The sequence below is a fragment of the Pyrgilauda ruficollis genome, unplaced genomic scaffold, assembly GCF_017590135.1.
Source record: "Pyrgilauda ruficollis isolate IOZ18807 unplaced genomic scaffold, ASM1759013v1 scaffold123, whole genome shotgun sequence".
Classification (NCBI taxonomy): Eukaryota; Metazoa; Chordata; class Aves; order Passeriformes; family Passeridae; genus Pyrgilauda; species Pyrgilauda ruficollis.
Genome location: NW_024510655.1, coordinates 408,871 through 434,657, shown reverse-complemented (window position 1 = coordinate 434,657; position 25,787 = coordinate 408,871). Strand labels below are relative to the sequence as shown.

General features: G+C 52.7%; 2 protein-coding genes across 13 annotated transcripts in view; both read right to left on the bottom strand.

Moving 5' to 3' along the window:
• Window positions 1-358, bottom strand: part of CHD6 (chromodomain helicase DNA binding protein 6) — a 96,990-nt gene extending 96,632 nt beyond the window's left edge. For 7 of the 9 annotated variants that reach the window (XM_041490436.1, XM_041490443.1, XM_041490444.1 and 4 more), the window contains exon 1: window positions 141-358. The gene's annotated coding sequence lies outside the window, so the exon portion shown is untranslated. The remainder of the gene's footprint in view (window positions 1-140) is intronic. The other 2 variants (XM_041490442.1, XM_041490445.1) reach the window with 1 other exon arrangement.
• Window positions 359-21,364: 21,006 nt separating this feature from the next.
• The window catches only part of RALGAPB (Ral GTPase activating protein non-catalytic subunit beta), a 64,183-nt gene continuing 59,760 nt past the window's right edge, over window positions 21,365-25,787 (bottom strand). For all 4 annotated transcript variants that reach the window (XM_041490432.1, XM_041490433.1, XM_041490434.1 and 1 more), the window contains one exon: window positions 21,365-25,372. In XM_041490432.1, the coding sequence (XP_041346366.1) occupies window positions 25,179-25,372 (194 nt within the window). In that variant the 3' untranslated portion in view covers window positions 21,365-25,178. The remainder of the gene's footprint in view (window positions 25,373-25,787) is intronic.

Sequence of the window (25,787 nt, the reverse complement as noted above, 5' to 3'; positions counted from 1 at the left end):
CGGCCGCCCCGGCCCCCGCCCGCCCCGCGGCCCGCGCCACCGCCGCCGCGTTCATTCATAGCACCGCCCTAGCGCAGCCCCACCGCCGCGCCGGCCCCGCCAGGCGGGCGAACCCAAAGTTCGAGGCAGAACTTACTTACCCAAAATGGCTCCGCAGCCGCCCCAACACAAACAGCTTTTATTTGGTGAAGTTTAGCCCAGCACCCAGCAAGGACACCCTAACCTCGCTCGGGCCCGCCCCCGCAGCACGCCTATTGGCTGCCCAGAGACGCGCGCCGCCGCCCATTGGCGGGCCGGCCCGTCAGCCGCGCGGCGCTCGCGCCAAGCTTGGCTGCAGCGCGCCCGCCGCTCGCTCCATTGTGCTCCTGTTTGCACCGATGAGAGAGCGGCGCTGATTGGTCGCGCCGCCGCCCCCACGCGCCGCCGCCCCGCCCGCCTGCTCCACGTCCGCGCCTGCCGAGCGTTGCCCGGATGTGAACGGAACCCGAGCCCCGCCCCGGGAGCCGCCCGCGCCACACCGCGACCTGCCCGCGCCGCCCCGGGACCCGCCCCGGGACCCGCCCGGCCCCGCTGTGCCGCTGCGTCTGCCCTGTCCCCGCGCCGCACTCCCTGCAGGCGCTGCCGCCCGGGCCCGCCGAAATCCTCGAAGTGCGAAGGCGCCCGCGGGCGGCCCCGCATGGAAGAGTAGCGCGGGAGCGGCCTCGGAGGCCGCAGGCCCGGAAGGAGGGAATGCCGCTCCCCAGAGGGGTGCTCCAAGAGATGGGTTGGGAGCAGGCTCAGGGCTTGGGCTGGGTGACCCACCTCTCCAGGGAGAAACTTGGCATGGGGCAACTGGCAAGTTTCGGGTCCAGCACCAGTTAATGGTGAGCCAAGCCAGCCGAGGTGGGTTTTCCATTGCAATTCCTCACAGCCAGACTTCCTTGGGATGCCTGCTCCTGGTCACACAGTGTAGAGGGCTTTGCGCAGTAGCCACAGTCCCTCCTCCACCTCAGCACCCTGCAGCTGGACCAGCAGCACTCTCGCTTTGGTGCCTGCAGTGCCATGCCTGCTGTTCTGTCTGGGAAGGTGGCAAAGCTGGGGAAGAGGAGCAGGGCTGACTCCATGTCCCTGCTGATGCAGAGGTGCTGTGGTACCGAAAGAAACGCTGCTGAAGATAATTAGCTCTGCTGAGACTCAGGCTGATGAACTGAGTACAAGGGAGTCCTCATGCAGCCATACTGCTTGCCAGGCCCCTTGGGAAGCTGGCACAGCCCTGTGCTGAAATCCTGGACGGTTCAGCACCAGCTGGCACTGATGTCTTGTGCCATCTGACTAGCATGTTCTCTTTATGCTTCCTGGCTTTCCCCAGATGCTCTCCCCAGAGCTGTAGAGCTCTTCCACTGGTCATGGAGATCCGCTGGGCAACACTGCTGGGCAGTGCTGGTGTCCTCTGCATGCACCTGTCACTGCACACTGTAGATTAAACACCGCCAAGGGACATGGCTCCATCACAAAGCTACACCCACCCCATTCCTGGGCTCCTCCAAGTCCCCCACACAGACCAGTATACTGTGCTCTCCCTGGTGAAGCTGGTCTTCCTTTTCCATAGCATTCCCTTTTATTGTTTCTTGATTGCTTCAAGCCACATCTCCACTCTCCATCCTTTTTCCTCCCTCAGTCTGGCTCCTGCCCATGGATGGCACTGGTGGAGACTCCTGAGACATGTTCAAATTCTTTCTGCTCATAGAGGGCCAGCACATGTGAAGTATTCCTCTCCAGTGCCTTCTCCTTTCTCTAGTCCTGCCTGCTCCTTCTCTAGCCACCAGCCTTGTCTATACCTGATGTGTTCATCCTGCACCAGGCAACCTTTGGCAAATCAACATCATGCCGTGCTGTATCTTCGCTCTATCTCCAGAGCAGCGCTTCAACCTCAGAGTGAAGAATGCCTGTTAACATCGAATTAATTAGTACCTTATGACCAGGGAACCAAAACGCCTTAGTCGCTGATCAACCACTTTTTGCTCAGTTGGTCTCAAAAGGAGTGGCTCATTGCTGTACAAGTAAAATGGGCTGGCCGGAGGTTAGGGACCAATAAAGCAAGGCACAAACAAATTCCCTTGCCAGAGTCATATGGCAAATATCATTTGGAAAGACATTGTAACACCTTTCTTACAGAATTGCAAAAGTTTTGATGGACCACAGGAGGTTATGCAAGAGGTGCCTTCCCAGCACCGCAGTGATGATCAGCGCAAGATGAGACCAGCTCTGCCTGCCTGAGCCACAGCGCCTTCCATGGCCAGACATCCCCCCACACGTCCAGTGACCTCTGACAAGGCTACACCATCCCAATATTCCACCTTAACCTTTCAGGACTTCGTCGCTACTGCTCCTTACAGAGTGGGATTTAGACAAGTTTAGACAAGTTTAGTTTTAGACAAGGTGATTTAGAGAACTCTTCCAGAGTCAGTAATTCATTGTACTTGCAACCCCCACACAAGACTAAGGAGCGTGCCCAATCTGTGGCCTTTCCCACCTGATCCCCTCACAAGGCCAGCATGAGCTTTGGTTTTGAGTGACCTCAGCATCCTTTGATGCCAGCACAAGACCCTCCCTCAGCCTTTCTGGAAAACAGGATTAAATCCTGAGTTTTGCTGTTTCCAAATCCCCCTGGGCTCAGGTTGTAACTTCTGTGAGTGTAGCTGAGCAGAACTGGGGTCAGACATTACCTGGAACACAGCATTGCTGCCAGCACCCATCACTGTAGACAGTCTTTGGGATAACTCTCTTTTGATTTGAAGAAATAATAATAGTAGTTGTAGTAGTAGTAGTAGTAGTAGTAGTAGTAGTAGTGATGATGATGATGATGATGATAATAATAATAATCTGACATTTTATCATTTACAAGTAGGGATTGTGGCAGTCTTACCTGGGAAAACTCCTCTGGGCTCAGGATACTTCCATACCTCACTGCCCAGATGGAACCTGCCTCCTTTCAGGGAGCTCAGCCAGCCCTGCACCAGCGTGCATCCTTACCTGCATCCTTACCTGCAATGTGCTGTGTGGATGCTACTGCCCACCACATGCACAAAGCATCCACTGTGGCCCTGAAAGAGAAACTCAATTACTGTTATGTACTTCCCTTGAAACCAATGTTACCTGGAATCAGGAAAGGCAAAATGCAAACAAAGGTGGTTGCTCACAGCATCAGCCATCCCCAGGTGGGTGGTTGTGACTTGTATCATGTTCCCTGTGTCACTGGTGCAGTGACTGCTCTGGCAGCCCCTGAGTGCAGCTCTGTGAGGAGCAGCAAGAGATCAGCTGCCACCAGGGGCAGGGGACCTCAAACGTCACGTGCCACTCACAAATGTCACTGATTTTTTCAGGCTCAGATTTTGCAGCAGAAGGTGCAGCCTCCCCCCAGGAGCTCTGGGTTGAGAGGCACTGCAGCTCTGTGCCGTGCCTGCAGACAGTGCCAAAGGCACTGCATGTCCTGGCCAGGAGCCCCAGAGACTTCCAATCCCTGCTTAAGATGCAGCGGCAGTGTGGATTGCCCGGGCAAACCTCGGGCTGCAGCACTTTGGCCAGCGGGTGCATGTGCCCAGCTGGCACACGCAGGTCTGGCATCCTCAGGCATCCACAAGCACAGTGGTGGGTATGCCACCACAGGGACAGGCCCTGGCAGCTGTAGGGACAGCTTTGGCAGCAGAAAGGACAGAGTCCCTCGAGGCTGAAGAAATGCCAAGCGTTTCCAGGCTAGTCTCATTCCCTTACAGAGAGGGATGCTCCAGATACGCGTGCAGGGCAGGCTGGGTTTCTACAAGGGCAGGCACAATGAGTGGTGTCCCCTCTGACTGATCTCCCACCCTGTGACACAAACCCAGGGAGACAAAGGTTTCTCTGTGGTAGCAGCTCTCACCTGGGATCAGGACAGGTTTTGGAAGCTGGCTGAAGAGACAAAGAAGCAGCTAGCTGCTGTTAGCCATAGGCACCTTGTGGTAGAGGGATGCAGGGTTCTTTCCAGCTCAGTAAATTAGTCTCAGCTGCTGATGTAGCAACCCCTGGCTTGTTGGGGCCTTCGATATGTTTGCACATTTCAGAGCATCCTTCATTTGTCCAGTTCTGGGGAGGCTGGTGTGTCTCCAGTGGTCTCCTTACAAGCTGGTAGCTTTGTTGGAGCTCTGGAGCTTTTACATAAAGAGTAGCCTTGCCAGGCTGTGACGTTTGTCCCAGCAAAAGGATCCCTCAGCTCCTTTCTGCTGGGCATCTTTCCATGCCAATGAATGGCCACACAGCACCAGGTCCAGGGGAATCTTGACTCTCATTGCCACCAAGGTGCTCTGTCTGACGTCCATCCTGGTTTTCCAAATGAAGGTCAGAAGGAACTAAGGACCAGGAGCTCCAGTTCTCCCATCCATCTTTGATGATTCATTTGTAAAGCGAGGCAGAAGGGTACATTTGTCCAGAAGCTGTCCAGAAGCTGTCCTGCAGACTTTACAGTGGACACAGAAGATAGTTTCTGAATGGACCATAAATAAGATATGTTAAGATGTACACCAGCACACAGTGCTGGTTTTACTGTATGCTTCTTCTCTAGATGCAGATTTCAATAGAGATTGCTTATGCTGATAAAAACATGGGCAAAACCACTGGATTTATTGTGCTGGAACCATCAGAGCATGGGGGCACAGCCAGCCCCTGCATGCTGCACCTGGCAGTCAGGTCAGCTCAAGCATCCTCAAGCATTCTCTCCACATACACAGTACAGGCACAATAAGCAAGTTCCAATCTGTCACTTCAGACTGGAGTTTGTGTGTGACAGGGCTGTTGGGCTGCTCAGTCTCTGCTCATCTGCTACCTCCATGTGGGCCAGGGGGTTTGTGTACATACCCCAGTACAAGAGTCCTGTGTCTGGGAACCAGACAGTGCAGAACCATTTCAGGGTCTGGAGATATACATGGTGTCTGGCCTGGGGTTCAAAGGGGTCATGGGGAGTAATTACCAGTGGTCACATAAAATGATGTCCTTTAGAGCAAAACCCAATGTATCTGGCTCCCTGCTCAAACAAACCCTGTTAAGGTGATTTAGGAATATCACAGAAGTCATTTGATTGGGGAAAGATTTGCTCTGCTTGAAATGAAGGTCAATTCCTTTGGAAAATGCTTTAGCTAAACCCACCCCTGCCTGCATCAACCATCTCAGACCTTTGAAGGGGATGTTTTCTAAAGCTGGGCATCCATGGGCCTATGGCCCAGTGCCAGACACAGGGAGAGCTGCTTGTGACCCAGCACCCAGCAAGGCTTGGCCATGGCTCTGCAGACAGGCTTCATGAAGATTTACCAGCCCCCCTTGCTCATGCTTCTGCATCCCAAGAGCAGATGCACCCCTGCTGCTTGTGCTGCTGGCCCTCCCTGTGCACAGGTCCCTTGGCTGCTGTCATAGATCCACTTCAGCACTGGAGGAGTCAGGGCCATTTCAGAGATGGGAGCCAGGAAATGGAGACGGAGGCTGTAGTCACACCAGCAGTGAAAGCATCATTTATATTTACAAAGGGCTTTTGGGAGGATTTGCTTGGGACCACTTGATAGTGGGCAGTGACCCCCAAGCTGCCTAGTCAAGGGGGACATGTAGGTCCAGCCACCAGGTCCAGCTGTGTGCCAGCCCAGACCCTGCCACACTGCAAGGCAGGTAAGAAGCAGAGCTCAACAGCCAAATGCCTGTGGTGATGCAAACTAGAGGATGGAGCTGCCCTTGTTGCCCTTTTCCACCAGCTTCAGCCACAGTTCCAGCCAGATCTAGCACAGCAGGAAGGAGAGGGAGTTCCTCTGATGCTGCAGCACTTCTCCTTCCCTTCTCTGCTGTTGGAGCACACCTATGCCCCTGTGAAACACAGAGCCTGCAGGCAGCTGGAGGAGAGGGGTCAGGTTTTAAAGCTGCTGTGAAGCCGTGAGCAGCCATGAGTAATTAACCATGTCATCAAGACAGAATCCAACATGTTCCTGGTGTGGCAGAGTGAATTAGGGCAGAGTGAGGTCCAATGTGAGATCTGAAGAGCACTCCAAACCCAGGTGAGATGCTTGGACACATTTGAGACACCACAGGACTCCCCAGCTCTAGGGGTCATCATGGCCTGATCCTTGTGAAAACTTCCATGTGTCAGGTGCCCTTCAGTGGAGCCAACAGCGAGGAACTGGGAGGCTCCTCCATGGGCAGGTGAAGGGGTGCCCAAACTGTGCACAGGATTGGAGGTGCTCCAGCCCAGAGGCCTCTTGGCCCCAGTTTTGCTTGTTGCCTGTGGGGATATCCTGCCTGTGTTCCTGCTGCCCAGCTGTGGCAGAAGCTGTCAATCTCCAGCCTGTGCAGGAGACCCCGGTGTTGCCTTGGCCTTGGTCCAGGGAGTTGGCAAGGTAGGCTGCAGCTGGAAACTCCTTCTTCAAGGACAGAGGTTTCTGTGGATGTGGTTATTTGAGGAAATTCCCTTGTCCTCAAGAGCTTCTATCAGATAAATTATCTGATCGTTGTTGTATATTTTCCTGTGGGGTTATTTGGGATTATTAAATGGTCTCCTGGGCTTTGCTGCTGCAGATAACTGATGTCAGGGAAGGTGGGGTGCTGTGCACAGGACTGTCGCTCACCCTGGCCGTATGTAAGCTCTGTGCTTTGTCAGTGCTGTAAACCTGGGGTCTGTCCAACACTGCCTCCTGCTCATGGCATGGGTGTAAGATTGTGATGACTCACACAGAGAGGACTTGTGAGCCTCCTTCCCCACAGGACCCCTGCCATGGGAGACAGTGCCACAAGGCTGTCCCCAGAACACAGGATCACAGCCCACTTTATCCTGCAGGTAAGTGTGGAGCAAAAATTACACATAAAACTTTAAATCTATGAAGAATTTATACCTAATATTCTTTTACTGCTGCTCTTCTGCAGCTGCAGTCCTGGACTGAGGAAGAGGGCTGGGCAGGCAGCTGTGGTGTTCTGCATCCTCCTGCCCTGTGCTGTACCAGCCCTGTGGCCCCCACGTGGTGCTACCAAGGTCAGCTGTGGTGGCAAAAGCTATCATCTTCATCTGGTCAGACCTAATCCCAGGGGCACCTTGTGCACAGCAGCTTTAGCTGGGTGGAGGAAGAACCATCACCAGCAGTTTCCCAGTAACATGCCCTGGATTTAATTTTTTGTTTGAGTTTTGTGGCCATTATGACTTTGGAGCTGCCAGCTCAGAGGTGCTTCTAAGCACTCCTCCAATTAGTGAGAGTGAAGGGTGCTTAACATGCTGCTTTTCATTAGCCAGGTCCCTGACCATCCATCGCCCATCTCTGCATGGGCTCTGCTCCTCCAGTGTGTGCAGCTAAAGCAGAGCCATCAGCCATCACTGCCCCTGGACTGAGACAACAGAAATTATTTCACAAATTCAAATTACACAGCCCTTGTCTCTATAAACACTGTTTCTCACCTGGCACATTTTCCTCTCATTGTCCCCAACTGATTTTTTTTCCAGACAGGTTTCCTCACCAGGCTCCTCTTTCCCCAGGCTCCCACTGAGCACCCAGTAGGGCAGGGGGTCTGCTGCCTTCATGAGCTTCATCTGCTTTGTTTTACCACAACATTTCATTCCTATGACTTCTCTGTCTGTCAGTTCCTGAGGGAAGCTGGTTGGGTGTCCCCAGCACCAACCTCTGTGGCTCCGTGGGATGGTGACAGTAGTGCTCCCATGGCCCATACAGACCCATTTAACCATTTAGGTCTCTTGTCCAGTTCTACCTTTGCTCCTTCACAGGCCATAAAGACAGCCAGGCCCCTGCTGTAAGCGTTTTCCATATGTTTGTGCCCAGAAATGGTTAAATTCTGGAAACAAGGGAGCCTTTGGGACCAGCTAATGCTAATACCAGGTAATACCATGCTGTTGTGGACCTGGCTCTCTCAGAAACCTCAGCAATGGAGTCTCCAGCCCCTCCTTCTTATGACTGGGAAGATTATTCCCACTGCCTATCTTGATTTTCCCTGTCATAATCTGAGCCTGATTCTATTTGTGTTGTCTGGCATGGGCAGATTCCTTGTTGCAGGAATCATTTACATTCCAGCAGACTGCTGCTGCAGCCCCCTTCACTCCTTCCTACCAATTAAACAGTCCCACATTTGCTGTGTTTTTTTGCAGTTGTGTTTTCCAGGTCTCTGACATCCTTATGTGGATCCTCTCCAACCAGCCCAAAGGGCAATGTCCACACATAGCTGTCTTCTCCAGCCACTGCTCCCAGATGCTGTGGAGATGGCAGAGCTGCCTCCAGCAACTCCGCAGCCCTTTCACGGTTACACATCCCAGCATTGTGCTTGCCCCTTTTTTGCTGTTAGCCCCCTGCTCTGCAGTAATTAATTAGCTTGTCAGTCCCTCCCCCAAAAATTGCTTCTTGCAAGTGAGTAATTTCTTTGTTCATACGATGTGCTGGCTGTGCTGGGATGCTGCTGGTATGGGGCTGTGCTCCATGGTGTCCTGCTCCCCAAGCCTGTTTATCTAATTTCTCAGTGAGGCAGTGCGTAGGGAGAGTTTGGGTTTAGGAATCTGCCTTCCAACATAATCTCCACACTTCCTATCTTCCTACTGTGCCTGCAGTTGTGTATCTCATGATCTCACCTGCTGACAGCCACAGCCTGGAGCCTGAGCTGGGACCAGCACTCATTTCACACCAGGGTTAGGCTGGATAGGATCTGCTGCTTGTTGCTGAGATGGTTTTATGGACCTGTGTCAAAGTCTTTTGAACATCAAGCATACACACTGTGTTTTGTGTTTTCTGTCAGAGGAGAGAACCAGACCACCTTTGCCACAATTTGCCCTGAGAAGTTGGAGTTGGCAATTGCTCCCCAGTGTGCCGGCCTGCAGGGTTCCAGGCTGCTTTGCTGCTTATCCTTGTGTTTCCCAGAAGTCCAAAGCAGTACTGAGCACCCAGGTTTCTCCTCTTTTTAAAAAGTCACACACCCTTCCGCTGTCCCAGCTGCCCAGTTTTGCCTTCCTGCTCCCAGCTTTCCTGCTGTCTGCTGTGCCTCTATCCACACAGGGCTGCCAGACCTGGTCTGCCTGTGCTGCTCTGTCTCTCAGGCTCCCCAGCCCTGTTCCTGGCAGGATTGTTGCCTCTCACTGGTGCTGACTGCGTACCCTGGCTGGTTCAGGCTAAAGCACTTAGGCTGTGAATGCTCTTGGCACGGCGGTATTCATCATTCCCTTTACACCCCAGAGCATTAGCCCTGGCTTTTCCTGTCCTTTTCCTCTCCATGTGCTCTCACTGCCTTGCCTGCTGAATCCTTTCTCTGTTCCTTTTGGCCTTCTTGATCTTGAATCTGAGTAGATGCATTTACTCTCAAAGCTGCCTGCCTGCTTCCCGGTTGCTCTGGAGTTTGGAAACAGCACGAGATGTTCCCCATCCTGACATGGCCTTTGGTGTGGCCATTGCTGTGGTGTCCTGCAGCTTCTCTTCAGCTGGGCTGCTGAGCTGTGAACAGCACACGTGGCCAGTATTGGAGGGGTGGAGATGCCTGAGGTGCAGAGAGGGGCAGGGCAGAACCAGCAGGATCTGGGAAATTGCTCTAAGGACAAGGTTTTCCCCATGAAGGTGGCTAGACCTTGGCCCTGGACTCACAGAGCTTTGGGCTGTCCATATGTGGAGCTATTTGAACCATACCTGAGCAAAGCCCCGAGCATCCTGCTCCCATACCCCAGAGGTTCCTATTCCCAGTCCCAAGTTCTAGCCCTTTCTCCTCTGCCAGACAAGGAATTATTTCATGTCTGGATGGCATTCATCCCACTGATTTCCCCCCACAATCCACATCCACGCCCTAAGGTTAGAAGCAAAGCCATAGCCTTCCTCTTCTACTGGCCTTTTCTCAAAGAAAAAAAAAAAAAAATCAGTTTTAAAGCCTTGGGAGTGTTTTCTGGGCAGTCTGTCCCTGCTGTTCTGGTACCACACCTGGTGGTTGGGCAGGGACATTTTGCATCATCCTGATGTCCCTGGTTTTGGGTGAGCCTGGCAATTGCTCATGGAAAGCCCCTCAGCTTGGCAGCATCCAGGTTCCTGTTGGATTGCAAGCCAAATGTATCCAGCCTTCCTATACAAAACAATACATTTCCCCTTAATCCGCTGCCTGTCTTTCCAGAGCAAGCTTCATCCTTCTATATTAATATTCCAGTCATGAGCCTGAGCCCACCAAGCCTTTGTTATGCCAATTAAATCGTAATCATGATTGCACATTTAGACTTCCAGCTCCTTTTGTTTATCCCTCTAGAGTGCTCCAACAGGGTGGGCATGCAGTAGGCTGACCTCTGCTCTCCTCTGTGTCCAAGGGCTGTGCTGGGCATGCCACATCCCTCCCAGGTCTCCCATGGCAGGCTGCAGGTGTACATCTTCACACTTATCCGTGTGCTGGGACAGCCAGTGGTGCTGGGGCTGGCCAGGCTAGCACCCCTTCCCCTTCCACCCAGGTGCCAGGAGGCGAGTGAGGCTGTCCAGGGAGGAAACAGGGCATGGGGGAGCAGTGAGTACCCAAGCTGGGCTCTGAACAGCATCCGTCTCCATGCAGCATCCCCAGAGCTGCTGGAGGCAGCTTTGGGCAGGGGTGCCACTGGCTAGGAATGGTCTGCACTGCAGGCATCAAGGCAAGGGGCTGGTGGGAGGGATGGGACTCCCAGGCTCCTCTGTGCTGGATGCAGAGTCCATGGTGGTGCAAGAAAGGGGTCCATGTGTTCATGTGTGTGTGAGTTCAGTCAGCAGCAGAGCACCAGAGGCAAGAAAAGCCATGTTTGAGTTATTCCAGCTGCAAGGCTGTGCTTGGACATTGTCAGTATCTGGTGTAAATCCAGGTTCTAGGCACACTTCCCAAGGGTGTGAACCCTCTCCTGGAGCTTTGTGCTTTGTCATCAACACTGGATGGAAAAACAAGCCCACTCAGTGCTGCTCGGAGCAGCCTCAGCCAGCAGGATGCTCCCTGCCCACACCACTCCAGCGCATCCTGTGGATTTAAGGCACAGCCTTGCTCAGAGGTGCCAAGTCCTTGTTTCCTGGAGGCAAACCAACTCAGAGCAGAGCCCAGGGAAATCAGCAGTGCTAAGGAAAATGAGCTCATTAAACAGTCATCAGCTCAATGCGAGGATCCTCCTGTCTTCCTGCTGCATCCATACAGCTGCTGCCTGGATCTGGCCAGAGCCAAGCCCAGCTGCCAGGCTGGCAGCAGGAAGAGCTGTGCGTGCTGGGCTACCCGGTATTCCCAGCTCTCATGTGGGCCTGGCAGGGTGAGTGGGGCAGCTTTTGGGAGCTGTTCATCTGGAGCAGTCCAGGGCAAGGGTCAGGGCTGGGCTCCAGGCACAAGATTTGCCACTTGCCCTGCCAGAGCCCCAGACACAAGCAGCATCTTCCCACCACAGGGGCCCCTGGCTGCCCCTTTTTGACCAGACCTTGCAGAGAAGCACAAAGCTTTTGGGACACGGTGGCCCTCCAGGAGAGGAACACGCTTTCCCTGAGCATCACCCCAGCCAGGCTGTTTCCACAGCTTTCCTGGAAATTGGTTTTTTTCCCCAGGGGATGTGAGTTAATAGGGGTGGGAGGAGGGAGCTGGGAGGAGTGGGTGGCTTGGCTGCAGAGGACCAGGAGCACCCAGGGCTGCAGGAGCAGAGGAAGAACAAAGTTCTTTGCTCCGCAGTGAGGGGATAAGGGACAAGGGGCAGACACTGGGACAAGCAAAGCTCAGGCTGGGGCTGGCAGATTTCAGTGTCCCATGAGTCATCCTGCAATGCTCCAAATGAGGGTCTCTTCTGAAGATGAACAGAGAAGGAAACAAAGGAATTTTTTAAGGTCTGTGCTGGAGCTGAATACTGTGGGAATAGGGAAGTTTCCTTTTTGAAAGCAAAACTCAGTTTCATTTTCCTTGACACAACGAAATAATTTCCTACCTTTGGATATATCAGAGCAATACTTAGGGAAGTAAAAAAAAATCCATTCTTTACCATTTTGTTACAAACTCAGCACAATTATTTAGTGGGAATTAATGTTACTGACTATTTCCAGACCCCTGTGTGGACAGAAGGGTGGTTCCCACAGCAGACAGTCCCTAGAACAGCACCCCAAGGCTTCCTGGCACTGTGCAGCCCCGGCAGGTGTGTGATGTGGCCCTGGGGCATCAGCTGTGTGTCACTGATGGGGAAACTGAGTCACGCAGCAGCCAGGTGTCACTAAATTTTGTATCCACCATGTCAAGGGCTGGTGCTGCTGTTCCTGAAGCACTGACAATAAAACAGCCCAAACCCAAGAACCACCAGCGTGTCAGTTCATTACTGAGCCCGGTGCTGGCATGGAGGAAGGGCCCCGCTCCTCCTGATTTGTCTCTTGCTGTGCCAGGGGGAGGACAAGATTTATTCAGGCCCAAAGCAGGTAAGTTGTGGGGGAAGAAGAAAAAAGGGAGAGGGCAAGACAGAAGCCAAAAAGAAAAACTTCAGACACATATTTTTGGGGCAAAAAATGTGGGTTTCCTGCAGGACCAGCCAGGCAGCTGGGAAGGAATAGGGGCATGAGGAGCAGCCATTTTCAGCAAGTACAAACTTCAGGGGAGTGGGAGGGAGGGTCTTGGAGTGTGTGTGCTTTGGGGAGCCTCCAGTATCCTTTCAGGCTGAGAGACCCAGAAGGATGACCCCAGCCTCAGCCCAGGGCTGTAGCACATGCAGGAGAACACCACGCAATGCTGCGAGGGAAGTGACTCTTGGCATTGTCCCCAGCTGTCACCCTGCCCCACCACTTGCCAAAGGTGCCCCCATCTTCTCTGTGCCCCTGAGGCCAGGTGACCCTGGCTGCTGTGGCTGTGCAGGAGGGAGTGGCATGCAGCACTCTCTGAATCAGTATCAGCTTGTCAGCTGCTGCTCCCCTGTCCCCAAACACTGGTGGCTTCTACAGCCACTGCCTGGCTGCACGCTGGGGCTCTTGTGGCTGTGGGAGCTGGTGTGCTGGAGCACCTCAGCAAGCAAGGAGCAGCCCCTTGGGACATCCACATGCCCAGGGCAGCCTGGCACCTGCCACCCCCCCAGCCCTACTGTCCCCTCCCCAGCCCCACCGCGCTGGCTCTGCTCCTTTCATGGCAGCCATCAGCCATAAATGCTGCTTTCTACCCCAGTGGCCAACAACGGCTTAGGGAGGGAATTAATACTTAATTAGACAAAATTACAAAGAAATTTATTGTAGGATCGTGTCTCAGACGGGCTGTTTGGGTCCAGTCTGGCTAGCTATGGACCCCAGCCCGCACGATCTTACATGGACAAAGGCAAAAGACCAGACGCGCTCTTCTCCATGTGGGAACGAGTGTCCTCGGTTTATTGACTTGAGAAACACCAGGTGGAGAGACCAGCATGGGAAAAGGACACGGCTCATGACGGAGACGGGGCATGGAGGGCGGAGGAAGAGGACCACAGCCGAAGGGATGCCAGCGAGGAGGGGCGAGGGGGGAACTGAGAGGGAATAGTGCAGGGCTGGATGTGATGGGGAGTAACAAACCACGAGATATAGCAAACTGTTCAGTGCAAGATACAGACTGCCCAGTGCAAACCCTTAATCACCCAGTGCAACTACTAAATAAACTATTTAGTGCGATACAACAATTTATTTTTAGAGTGATAGCAGGTCTGGCCTGATGTGAATTCCTCCTCACTGGGGTATTATTCTCCCTGGAAAAGGGAGCTGCTTCAGTGCTGGGTCTATGCTGGCACCAGGACACATCCCAGCAGAGTTTTGCTGCAACAAGTTTCTGCAGAATGAAGACAGGTCTGTGGGTTGTAAACAGCCGCTCTGGGTGGTCCCCATGCCCCCAGTGTCTCCAGCCTTGCCAGAAACCTACATAAGATGGATGTGCATGATGGCTCTGGACCAAATAACTAATCTCATCCCCAGGGTAACCCAGCCTGGAATTATTCTGGAATTAACAGGAACAGCAGCACCAACCACACTTGTGGTGGATGTGAGATTTAAGGCAGAAGAATTCTGGTATTTTAAAGGGAAAACAGCTCCTGGCAGAATATGCTGACCTCCCAGAAAACCAACCGTGTTCTGGGCTTCTTTCCCAGCAGCACGAGCAGCAGGTGGGGAGGGGGATTCTCCCAGTCAGGTGAGACCCCACCTGCAGAGCTGCCTCCAGCTTTGGAGTCGCCAACACAGGGAGCACATGGAGCTGCTGGAGGGAGTCCTGCTGGAAGCTAGGATTTTTCCTTTTTCTCAGGGAATTTTCTCCCATATGTTGCCTCAGAGATGATAACAACCAGTACTAAAGAGAGACTAAAGAAGTGGCCAAGATGGGGGAAGGAGTACACCTGGCTGCAGCCACTTGGCCGGGGGCTTTTCTCTTGGGAAGGGCAGAGATACCATGACAATGACATTTTTGGCTGGGGGTGAGGGGCTGGGCTCAGCTCCTCACTCGCTCTCTCCCTCTCTTGGGGTCGGAAGGGAATGGTTGAGAAGCTGCTACCGCGGGGAGAATTTGCTGTCACTGCAGAGTCCAGCCCGGCACTGCTTCTTCCTTTCCTCTGCTCCTGAGAGCAGCCGCTGAACTGGGACCTTATGAAATCCCAATCTGACTGGAAAAGACCCTCACCATCTACTCAAGGTGCCTCAGGGGAAAAACCTGGGGCTCCAAACCCAAATGTCCCCTCCTACCAAAACCAGTCTGTGATTCTATGTTTCCATAAGCACTGCCTGTGGGTAGGGCTGAACAGGGCTGTGCAGGGCTGGCCTGTGTCCACTTTGAAGCATGAAGCCAAAGGCTGAAACCTGTCCTGTCCTGGTTGGGACCTGCAGCCCTGTGTTCCTGACAGCCACTTTCAAAAAGTGATTTGAAAAGAAAACTGCTCCACTTCCAGCATGACACTTAGCTTTCTCCTGTGGTGGTTTTTTTTTTTTTTTTTTTTTTTTTTTTTTTTTTTTACCCTCCCTTGTCATTATTCCAGCTTATTCCTTTTTCTCTTTGACCCAGAGAGGTTCCCTTTGCAGGGGACCAGGCAGGGTCCATTTCCATAATGGCAATGCAGTCATTGGGGGTCCTGGTTAGGCTGGAGGGGTGTGTGAGGGGCTGCAGGACTGGGCTGACCCTGTTTGGACACGCTCAGCTCCACTGAGGAAACTCTAAGTCTAGGACAGACCAGGAGCTTGTTATAACCCATCTCTAAGGCAGGGTAAATTCTTGTTAAAAAATCCCTCGGAGTGAAATAACACTGAAGGACCAGTGTATATAAGAGGTAGATTTATTTTTTAAAAATTTAATTGTAGCAGAAAGGCAGTGGATGGCTGGGTTTGGTTTTCCTTTAAAAGTATAAATATAAAATGCAGAAAATATATGAGCAAAAAAAAAAAGAGAAGGAAAGGACAAGAGTAGATGGTGGAGAGAACAAATATCCCCACCTGTGGATCCAGTGAGGAGACTTGATCACTGCGATTCCGATGTCTGTGGTCAGAGTAATGGCCACAGATCCACTGGGAGGGGGGCTGTGAAACAAAAAGTCAGGTTATGTACTTCCAAGCTGGCATGGGAATGCCTATGTCCTTCTCCAGGGAGGGGATTCTTTATGTCTGATGTAACAGTGTGGGGCACACGCAGCCTTCTGCTGCTGAGTTCCTGAAAAGAGTGCGGGGCTACTTGGGGATCCTGGGTGCTATCGCTCCCCCCTATTCATCTTGGCCACTCCTTGACTGCTCTTCTGCACTTGTGCTGTGTTGTGTGGTCACCATGGACCTGAACAGGAAAATTGGCTCCAGAAAGCTTCTTCCCTACCTCCGTAGGGCCCCCCTTTCCAGACATATCCTGTTCCAGCTTGCCAGTCGTCAGTGTTTGAGGCATAACTATGCATGAACCCCAGTGTCCAGGCTTCTACAGAGCTGGTGAAGTGCCCAATGCTCATCCCAACCACCATCCCACTCCCTTCCCAGCTGCTGCCACTAAAAAATGAGGAGCTTTCCTTGGTATGGAGTTGTCAGGGGTTTCTTAAACATGTCCATGTTGAACAGGACCTAGAGATACTATTTTGGCTGGCCCAGGCAGTGCCACAGGACGCAGACAGCCAGCACAGGTCTCTGCCAGCTGCAGGAGGCAGAGGGTGGAACTCATGGGAGCTCTGCCCAGAAAGAGGTTCCCAAAGCCCATGGAAGGTTCCAACAGGACAGTTTTCAGGCTGTGCATGGAAACAAAGGTAGTGGTGGGTGAGAACAGAGGCTGGAGCCGTGCTGGGGGCAGCAGGGGCTGCAGTGCCTTGTGCCCACTAGACTTGGCATTTGCTGGACACACTGTGAGGCTTCCCAGGACGCAACTGGTGCTGGGTCTGCCAACGTCTCCCTCTTCCTCGGGCACGCCGTCCCCAGAAATGTCGGACAAGGGGCTGAGTAGCTGCCGGGGCAGTGTTGTCACCACCGGCTTCTCCCGCTGTCGAACTGATCAGAGACCAGCACTGTCTTCGACAGCTGCTGGGCTTCCAGGGCAGGTGCCAGGCTTCAGTGGCACTCTGGGGGCCTCAGGGACTCAGGATTAGGGGGTGATGAGGTCCTTTGAGTCTCAGGAGGTGCTTAATTCCGGTTCTTGCCCAAAGCAAGGTCACCAATGCAGTTTGGAGCGGGCTGCACACCTCCCAGGATGGAGCCTGTGCCACTGCAGCAGTGCTCTCAAGGAGACACATCTCGGGCCCAGAGGTTTTGGAGTAGCTCTGCTGCCAGGAGGGGCTCAGCGGGCCCCGTGGCTCCGTGCTCCGGGCAGGCAGCAGCGGCGGGGCTGGGCTGCTCCCCCTCCCCGCTACGCGCAGGAGCTCCAACCCCCAGGAGGCTCCAGGCTGTGCCCGCGCTGCCGAGAGCTCCAGCCCGGAGCGTGGCAGCCGTGCCAGGGGACCGGCCCCTGCTGTCCCAGCCCTGCCCGTCCCGCTGCCCCCAGGGCCCCGAATGTCCCGACCCCTCTTACCGCGGTGTCCCGCAGCAGGCGCTGCTGGCTCCGGGCGCTCCGTCAGTCCCGAGCCCGCAGGCAGGTGCGGTGACACCAGGGCCGTGACACCAGGGCCGTGACACCAGGGCTGTGACACCAGGGCTGTGACACCAGGGCCGTGACACCAGGGCCGTGACACCAGGATCATGACACCAGGGCTGTGACACCAGGGCTGTGACACCAGGGCCGTGACACCAGGGCTGTGACACCAGGATCATGACACCGGGGCTGTGACACCAGGGCTGTGACACCGGGGCCGTGGCCCCGCTGCTGCTCCGCCGGGAGGAGCGGGCCGCGGGGCCGGGCGCTGTGGCCCCTCTGCCCAGTGACTCCCGTGGCACCCTGCCATGCTGCCACACGGAGCCGGTGGTCGGAGACAGGGACGACACAAACTCTCGGAGATCCTTGTGACAGCAGCGTGTTTTATCGCTCAGACCCTCTTTGTACGGAGGGTTTGGATTTCCCGGGCTAGGACAGGGAGTGCTGGAATCTCTCTCCGCCCGGCTCCTTGACCAGTGATAGCTCTGCGTCCTGGATTGAATACGGCCGGGCTGAGGTCCTGCTTGGGTTTGAATCCAGCTTGTCCCTGCTGTTGAGTTTGGAGGTCTGATATGACCAAGTTTATTTGGCAGCTACAGGCTAGCTGCATCTGTGACACAATGCCGCCTTCACTCCATCTCCAGCAGGAGCTTCATCCACACCCGTGGGCCAGAAGTGTCCCTATGGCCTGTCCTCGTCCCTGTTCGTACCTCAGGCCATGAAAAGCCAGCTGCCTGGAGAGTGGTCCCTCCTTACACCCCAAATTCCCCACTGGAATAAATTCCCCACAGAATAAATACAGTATTTATGAGCAAAAGGCGGGAGGGAGCAAAATCCATCCCCTGCCCATTGTGCCTGTACCAGGGAAGGGGCCTGGGTGCCAGAGCCAAGCTGGGAACACCAAACCCCCAACAACCACTGCCCAGGAGCCAGTGGGAAGTTCGGAAGAAGCTCCAGGAGCTCTTGACAGGCGTGTGAGTGGGGCCTGGGCTCCCCAGAGGCAGCAGCTCCTGCCCGTGGCCAGCACACAGCTCAGCACGACTTGCAGCCCCCAGGGAGCGATGGGGGCCCTCAGCATGGCCCTGCTCAGCACCTGGCTCTCCGGGCAGGAAACCTCGGATGGAAGAAACGAGAGGTTCCAGAGTCCCTCTGCAGCAGTGCTGCTGCCCCCGAGCCCCCGTGGCCGCAAGGCCAGTGTCCCACAGGACAGGAGGAGTTTCTGCCCAGCACCACGAGTGGAGCCCACCCAGCTGCCCCCAGACCCCCACACAGTGCCAGAAGCAGCTCCGTACTCTGCATGGCTGGAGCAGAGCTTGGGATCACAGGACACATCCTGGGCGAGAAGACCCCCGGGGAAGAGGAGTCTGGGGGGCAGCACCCCTCCCTCACACTGCCCCAGCCGAGCCCCCGCAGCCTTCGCAGGAGTCCTTGGTGCTCCTGGCTCTCCCCCACCCCTGACCGCCTCCCGCCTGCCTCTGATGGCTGCTATTAAAATAAATTGACAAAATAAACCTAATTCGGACTGTAACTCTTGTTTTGTCAGCCTGAAAGGCAGAGTCCTGTAGTCGATCAGCAGCAAGTCCCTACAGGCTCCTGCTGCTGGGGAAGACAGAGCCGTCACTGCACTAATGAGTGAATTAGCTAATGAAAACAGTGTTTAAAATAATCACAATATTTCTTTATTTGCATGTAAAGATGACATAATAAAAGATAATTAGCAGCATGTGAAACAGTTCTACTACTCAATTTTCTCAGTTTAGCTAATTAATTATCTTAGTAAAATGCATCATTATGACTAATTTTAGAAAATCCAGCAGCTGCAAGGTCAGAGTGGGAACAATTTCAATTTGTAATTGGAAGAAACATTAAAGTGAGTCAGATAATCTTTTATTAGATAATAATAATAACAATGAATAACACAGGCATGTATATTAAGTACTTTAAGAGACAGAAAATGCACTGAATCATTTAATAATGTCATCAAACGGGCCTTTGTTGGGGGTGGGAGCATGAGGGAGCCAGGCCCCCAGCCCTGCCTGCAGGAGCACATAGCCCAGGGCTGCCTTGGGGACGCCAAGGCTGTGCTGGGGTGGGGCTGGAGCCCCATGGAGGGTCTGCCCTGGGCCCCCCGGCTCTCTCTGCCCTCCGGCTGTGCCAGCAGCACCCCAGGGCCTGGACAGGGTCCCAGCCAGGGCAGTCCCAGCAGACCACCCTCCCTCTGGCCTGGATGGGGGGGCTGGGCAGGGACTCCCAGGGCTCACCAGAGGCTGCAGGGTGGTCGGGAAGGCTCTGGGACCCTGGGATGGCAGAAGGGCACATTCTGGCAGACACCAGCTCCTGGTGGGAATCCCGAAGGGGTGTGGCAGTGGGCACGTGGCAAGGGTGGGCTGCTCTGGGGAATTCAAACCCCAGCTGGGGGACAGGGCTGAGACACAATGGGAGGGAGCCCAGGACCACCGTGGCACTGACCCCCATCCCTCCTGGGACCCCCCTGCCCTGCCTGGGCTCTGCCCTGGTGAGAAGCAGCCTGTTCCCCCCAGGTGGCAAAGGTGGGGATGTCAATGGCCATGGATCTCCCTGTCCCACCGGGACCAGCTCTGGAGACAGCCAGCAATGGATGGGCTGGTCCATCTCTGCCTTCCCAGTGACACCTTCCTAAGGATCCCTGGTGTGAGCCCGGAGCTGCAGTGTGCCACCCATCCTGTCACACGCTGCTGGGGCGCCAGACCCATCTGGGCCCTGTGTGTGGGGTGGGTGCTTTTGGTAGAGCAGAAATCTAATAAATCTATTGTTTATTAACGTTAATTATAATCTACAAAAATACATATAACAAAGAAGAAAATCTCGTGGCTCTTGGAGGAAGGAGAAAACAGGTTTAAACCTCACTGCAGCCGGGTGAGCCTCCACCCAACTCCCATGGCTGCTGCTGTGCCCTGGGTGCTGCCCACAACTTCCAGAGAAAATGCCTCCTGGGCACAAGGGGATCCCCAAAGCAGCATGAAAAGGCTAAAGGGGGGCTGAGGCCCCTGGGATGCTCCTGGTTGCCACAGCAACATGCTGCCCTCCTCCATGATGCTGTGATGTTGTCATGGAGATGACCTGACCCACACCCCAGATGAAGGGAAACCTTCCTCAGAAACCAAGGAGCTGCTTCCAGCTGGGCCCTCCTGCCCTAAGAACCTGGAGGCACAGAGCCACTGGAGTTGCCTTTGAGCTGCTGGGCTCAGAGAGGAAGGTTGTTCCCCACTGTGCACCTGCTTGATTGATGGAGACCCACTTCCAATCCAAAGCCTTAGGTGAGATTACCAACCTTCCAAAACACCTGGGAGTATCAATCCCTCTCAGTAGGAAAGAAGAAAGCATCAGGCTCCAAACCAGCCCCAGAATGCCCTTCCTGTGCCTGGCCCTGCAATTTGGGACTGCAGAGGAAGATACTCAACTGTTTATCATCATGTTTGTGATTCTTCAGAGATCACTGTGGGACCTGCTTTAACCTTCTTGTCCTGGTTTAGGGCAAATTTGGGAGAGAACCTCCGAAGGGTTCTCTCTGAACCCACCACACCTTCCCTGAAATATTGTGGTGAGGAGCTTAGATGGGTGGTACCAGCTGAAGTTACTGAAGATGAAGCCAGCAGGAAAACAAATGTTCACATATCCCAGCTGGAGGTTTCTGGACCAGTCACTTCAGGGCTTTTGTTCCAGTCTTCAGGCTGGGCAGCTTGGGATGGGCAAAGAGCTGCTGCCAAGGTGAAATCCCAGAGGGCAGCACAGGGCCCCTGCCAGGGAAACAGCCCCTGCACAGCAAGCACCAACACACGTAAGTCCAGCAGCCCTGACCCAGCTGGGAACTCATCCCCTCCGTAAGGAGCTCAGAGATGGTCCAGGGGGATCTGGCTGGATGGCACTGGCAAACCCTCTCTTGAACCCACCCAGTTCCCCAGGGCTCGCTGGGGGCATCACCCTTGTGGGACACTGCTGCACAGCTCCTCCCCACATCCAAGCTGAGGAGCCCAATCCCTTCTCCCCTCTCTGCCCAGACAGCAGAACCCTCACCCTGACAGGACCTGGCTTCTCCCTGTCCTGGGGGGGTGTCCACACTAAGATGGGAAGCAGCACGTGGAGTGACTGGAGAACACTGGCATTGCAAGAGCATCAGGCTCCCTTCACAAGCCAGTCTTTAGTGTTTTCACTCCCCAGACTATCGAGATGCAACATGATTTTCTTACCTACGAGCCTCACTGTTCCCAGAGCTACTGAGGTGCAGAGGGTGTGCAATTCTGCTTCCTCTGTCTGCTGCTGTCCTAGGAAACATCTCCATTGGAGAAGCTCAACCAAGGTTTTGGAATATACTAAAAACTGACGAGTGCAAAGTTACTAGATAAGAATCTTTAAAATTTATTGGACTAATTGTGTTACATTCAATATTTGATGTGTTTCTCCTGGACAAAGAATTGGCATAAATACAAACAAGCCTTTGTGTGCCTTCCCTAAACAAATAAGAGATAAAGTACTAGAGACAACGGAACATAGTTCACATCTTCGTATTTACATTTTACCTTTACTTTACAACTTAGCGCCAGGAATATTTACAGAAAAATACAGTAAGAACAGAACGTTCATGTCTTGGCAACATACAGGAATTCATACAAATTGTCTATGATTGAAGCACATGATATCTGGCATTCTCACTTCTAATTGCTCCTGCTAAATCCATAGGGAAAAGGGCTGTGTTTGCCTTCAAAGGTATCACTCAATTACACAATCAGGAAAATGCATCAAATTTGTCTGTGAGGCTGAAATTTAGTTTTCTCCTCTTCCTGGGCACGCAGAACCTTGTGAAAAGAAACACCATGACCTATGGAGAACCCAGCAGGCACAGCCTGGGGCAGCCAGGGCTGCTCCTCCTTCCAGCCTTGCACACTGCTACACACAGATGCACCAATTTCCACAGGCACTGTCCTCCCCCTCTCCTGCTTGCTCGAAGGTTCTAATGCCTTCCTAGAAGTACCTTTAAAAGAATGGCTTTTCTTTAGAAGTCTCTGTTAAGGTACTAAAATGTAATTTCACCACCATGTTTAACGATGTGACAGCGGTCACTCACACAAACACCCTGTTCAAACAGAATTCTGAACCCAAACTGAAAGGCTGGATGAAAAGAGTCCCCAGGTTAATTACTGTGGAACACTTGCAGGTCGGGGGGTGGGGGTGGTGTCAGCCCTCATCCCTTCTGATGGACAGAGACGCTGACCTAAGTCACTCAAGCATCAAGTTAGGAATTTTATGCAGCAGTTTGTGATAGTAAAAAAAAAAATCTGGATTCTTGGATAACTCTTGCAAGTCACAATGGAAATAAACCTCATTTGCTCTGACCCCTCAGGGGAAAAGCTCTCAAGACAGTACCCTGGACTAGCTAAAGCCATTGAAGTTTGGTCAGATTTTGAGAGGAGATGGATATAATGCCCCAGACTGTTGGGGTGCATTTTGTTATGAAGCCTGAGACTTCCACATATCCTGGGGAAAGAGGGACAGTCCCTGCAGGCACCCTGCACTGGCACAGTCTGCCCAGGGTGCCCACTGCTGTGACCAGCAGCCAAACCATGAGGGCTGGCAGCACAGTTTTGGATCACAACATTTTTATACTGAACTGTGATTCTCTGAAGGCTCAACTTTCCAGAGAGCCAATCCCACAATATACAGTCATGTCACACCACCTGTAACCTGCTCACCAGCTGGTTCTACAACTCAACTGATACATGATACATCTGTCCCCTGGCACTGGAAGTGGCCACAATGTGCCCAAGTTCCCTTCTTTCCAGACTCCTGCCAAGCCACCCGGCTCTCAAAGCTGTTACTGCTCCCATGGGTGTCTTTAGGTGAACATGGAAATAGACCCAAGACAACCCTTCAGCCAAGCACAGGTCTTTTTAAAGAAAGTAAATCTTCAGGCAGTCTACTTGGCTGTAGAAACCACCCAGGGTTTGCCCCAAGGCCCATCTGCATTCGTGACTTCTCCTGACTGCCTGCACCAGCACCTGGCAGCTGTGCTGCATCTGCCAGGACTGGGCAACACCCAGCCATGGGAGGTGGGGCTGCTTTTACACCATCAGTGTGCAGGCTCAGGGGGTGCTCAGGGTGTTTATTGATTACACATGCATTGCTCATGCCTTTTAAACCAGCGGGCTCAAGTGTGTTTGGCCGTTAATTAGATCCAATAGGTACATACACAGTGTGGGTAAATTTAGCATCCGTGCATTAAATTGCTCCTGGCAAGAGTTTGGCAGAGGAATGAGGATGTCCAAGTTCCCTGCACAGCTTGGCCAATGCACCCAACCAGTGCCCTGGAGCTCCTTCTGCCACATGCCACTTGAGCAGCACACAGGTATGGGCCAGCCAGCACACACCCTGCTACAGGGGTTTTCTTTGGGTGGTTTCATTTTTTCACTTTTTATTCATCTGGATCAAATTCCAGAGCTCCTGAATTGAGAAGTCAGTGCACTTGTTCCCTGCAACAAGCACACATCACCTTGGCTGACCACCTCAAAGTCCTTTCACGTGTATTTTTAGGGGCCTGTGTTTCCATGAACTCTTTGTGAAAAACCACATGGAAAGCCAGGAGCAAGGTCTGTCCTTGGCAGGTAAGCTGTAATGAAACAATTAAAACTGCTTCAGGTCAGAACTGTTGCAAAAAGTAGATCTGAAATATCAAAATTCAATGCCTGACAAGTATTACTGCAATGCATAGCACAGCTTATTAAAACCACTTTGAAAATAATGCGAAGAGCTCCCCAAAGTCCTGCTCACTCATCCTCTCCAATTACCTGGCGCTGGAAGCATCAGGACCCTGCTGCTGTCACCTCACCAGGAGCATCAGCCACAATTCAGTGCAGCAACACCAGCAGGGATGTGCCTGAAGCCAGAGGTGCTCCCAGGGCTGCCTGCGCCCACCACACCTCTGAGATCCCGACTGTAGCTATAAACATCTTCTCCCAGCACATCCTTTGAGTCCTGAACACATCAAAGCCACAGGCTGAAAATGAAAACTCCTGACCTAGGTGGAAGGGAAGCACTGCTGCCAAATGTGAGAACACACAGGAGATTCAAAACAATGTGAATTGTAACTCCAAAGGGGCTTCCATGGCATTGCAATTAATGGGTAAAAATTTTCTTTCCGAGTTGTTCAGTCTGTTTAACAGGAGCTTCTGAAAATTGTTGTAGAAGCTGCAAAAACTGCTCATGCTATAAATAACAGGGTGGAGGCAGTCCCAAAATCTCAGATTTCAATCCAATGGAAGGAAGGCAAGTGATGTTTATGCTTTTTATGGAAATGGTGAGGAGGTGACACAGACACTTGAAAATAAATTAAGTAGTTGCATTAAAAAAAGAATTTAAAAAATAAAAATCAAGCTACTGAAATTAAATGTGACATTTTGCAACAGACCTGAAAGTCATAACCTCGCTTTTATATAATGAAAAGCTCTATCCAACAATAACTCTTTTTGGAAAGTCAGTTGATTTCAGGTGATGGTGGTTGTCTCGTATGCAGATGGACTCGCTCGGAGCCCTGGTGGCAGCGGCCACATAACATCATCTGGGCTTTGGCTTTCAGGGCCTGCTTCTTCCCAGCAATCTTCCTCCTCTGGCTTCTGGTACACGGATGGGTTACACCCTGTGAAGGATCTTCTGTTGAGCACTGAAGGGGGACTCAAAGTGTCTTTGAAGTTCTTACAGGGAAAGTTAATGCTCTGGAACAGACTCCTCCTCCAAGGAAAGATCTTGCTCTCTTGCCCTTGGACACATGAGTGCAGCAAGGCATCTGATGGCAGGTTTGCTTGTATTCTTATTTCCACCCTCTTATGCAGAGATGGCTTTACTTTGATTGTTTTCCCCTCAGAGCAAGACACCTACAGTTCCTAATTAGTCTGGAAAGGATGACTGGTGAAGAGATTATTTTGCTAGCATCCAGGAAGACTAGAATTTAGTAATCTTCTGAGGGTAGGTGAATCAATTCAATATCCCAGCTGCAATGTTTCGGATTCATTTCTCATTCCTCCCACGTGGTATCTGCTGACTTGTGCTAGAACATGATTTCCTGAATTCTGGAGGGCTGAGAAAATTTGTTGATGTTATTTAACTGTTTTCATTAGTATAGCCACCAACCTCTGATCTAATTGTCCTGGAAGGATAATGACCTAGGGGTTGCAGTTCTTGAGCCCAACCTCCTGGAAAAGTGAGGTATAAAATTCTGGCTCCAGCTGCCTGTTCCGGTATTTATTGACAATATCTGCTATTTTCTGTTTTCGGCGGACGTGGGGGGGGTTGTATGAGTCACTTTCCAGCCTCTTTCTCCGACAAATATTTATTACTGTCTGTCTCACTAGAAAACCTGAAAAAGAAACAACATTTTAATCAAATTTAAATTCAGTCCTACATCCCTCTTCTGGCTTCCCAGACAAAGAATTTTGGGTTCTGTCCCATCTAAACTCAGGGGAGATGCTCAGCACCACCAAGTCAAGAACTTTTCTCCATGAACAGTTGATAACAGACAGCCATGGTCCCCAGGCTTGTAAAGACCTTCACTGTAAAGAAGGAAGAAAGGGACTCACTCAGTGGTACCCTAAACTGACTGGAGGAGAAGGAGCTTTGCCAGAGCCAAGCAGCTGCCTGCAAGAAGCACCCTCGGGACAAGAGGGCAAACCCAGGGCAGCCAATACAGGAGTCACAGCACCACAGCCCCAGCTACACTGCACATCTGGACCTTAGGTGGGCCTTGAGGTCATACCAGGTAATTCCAGGGGAGC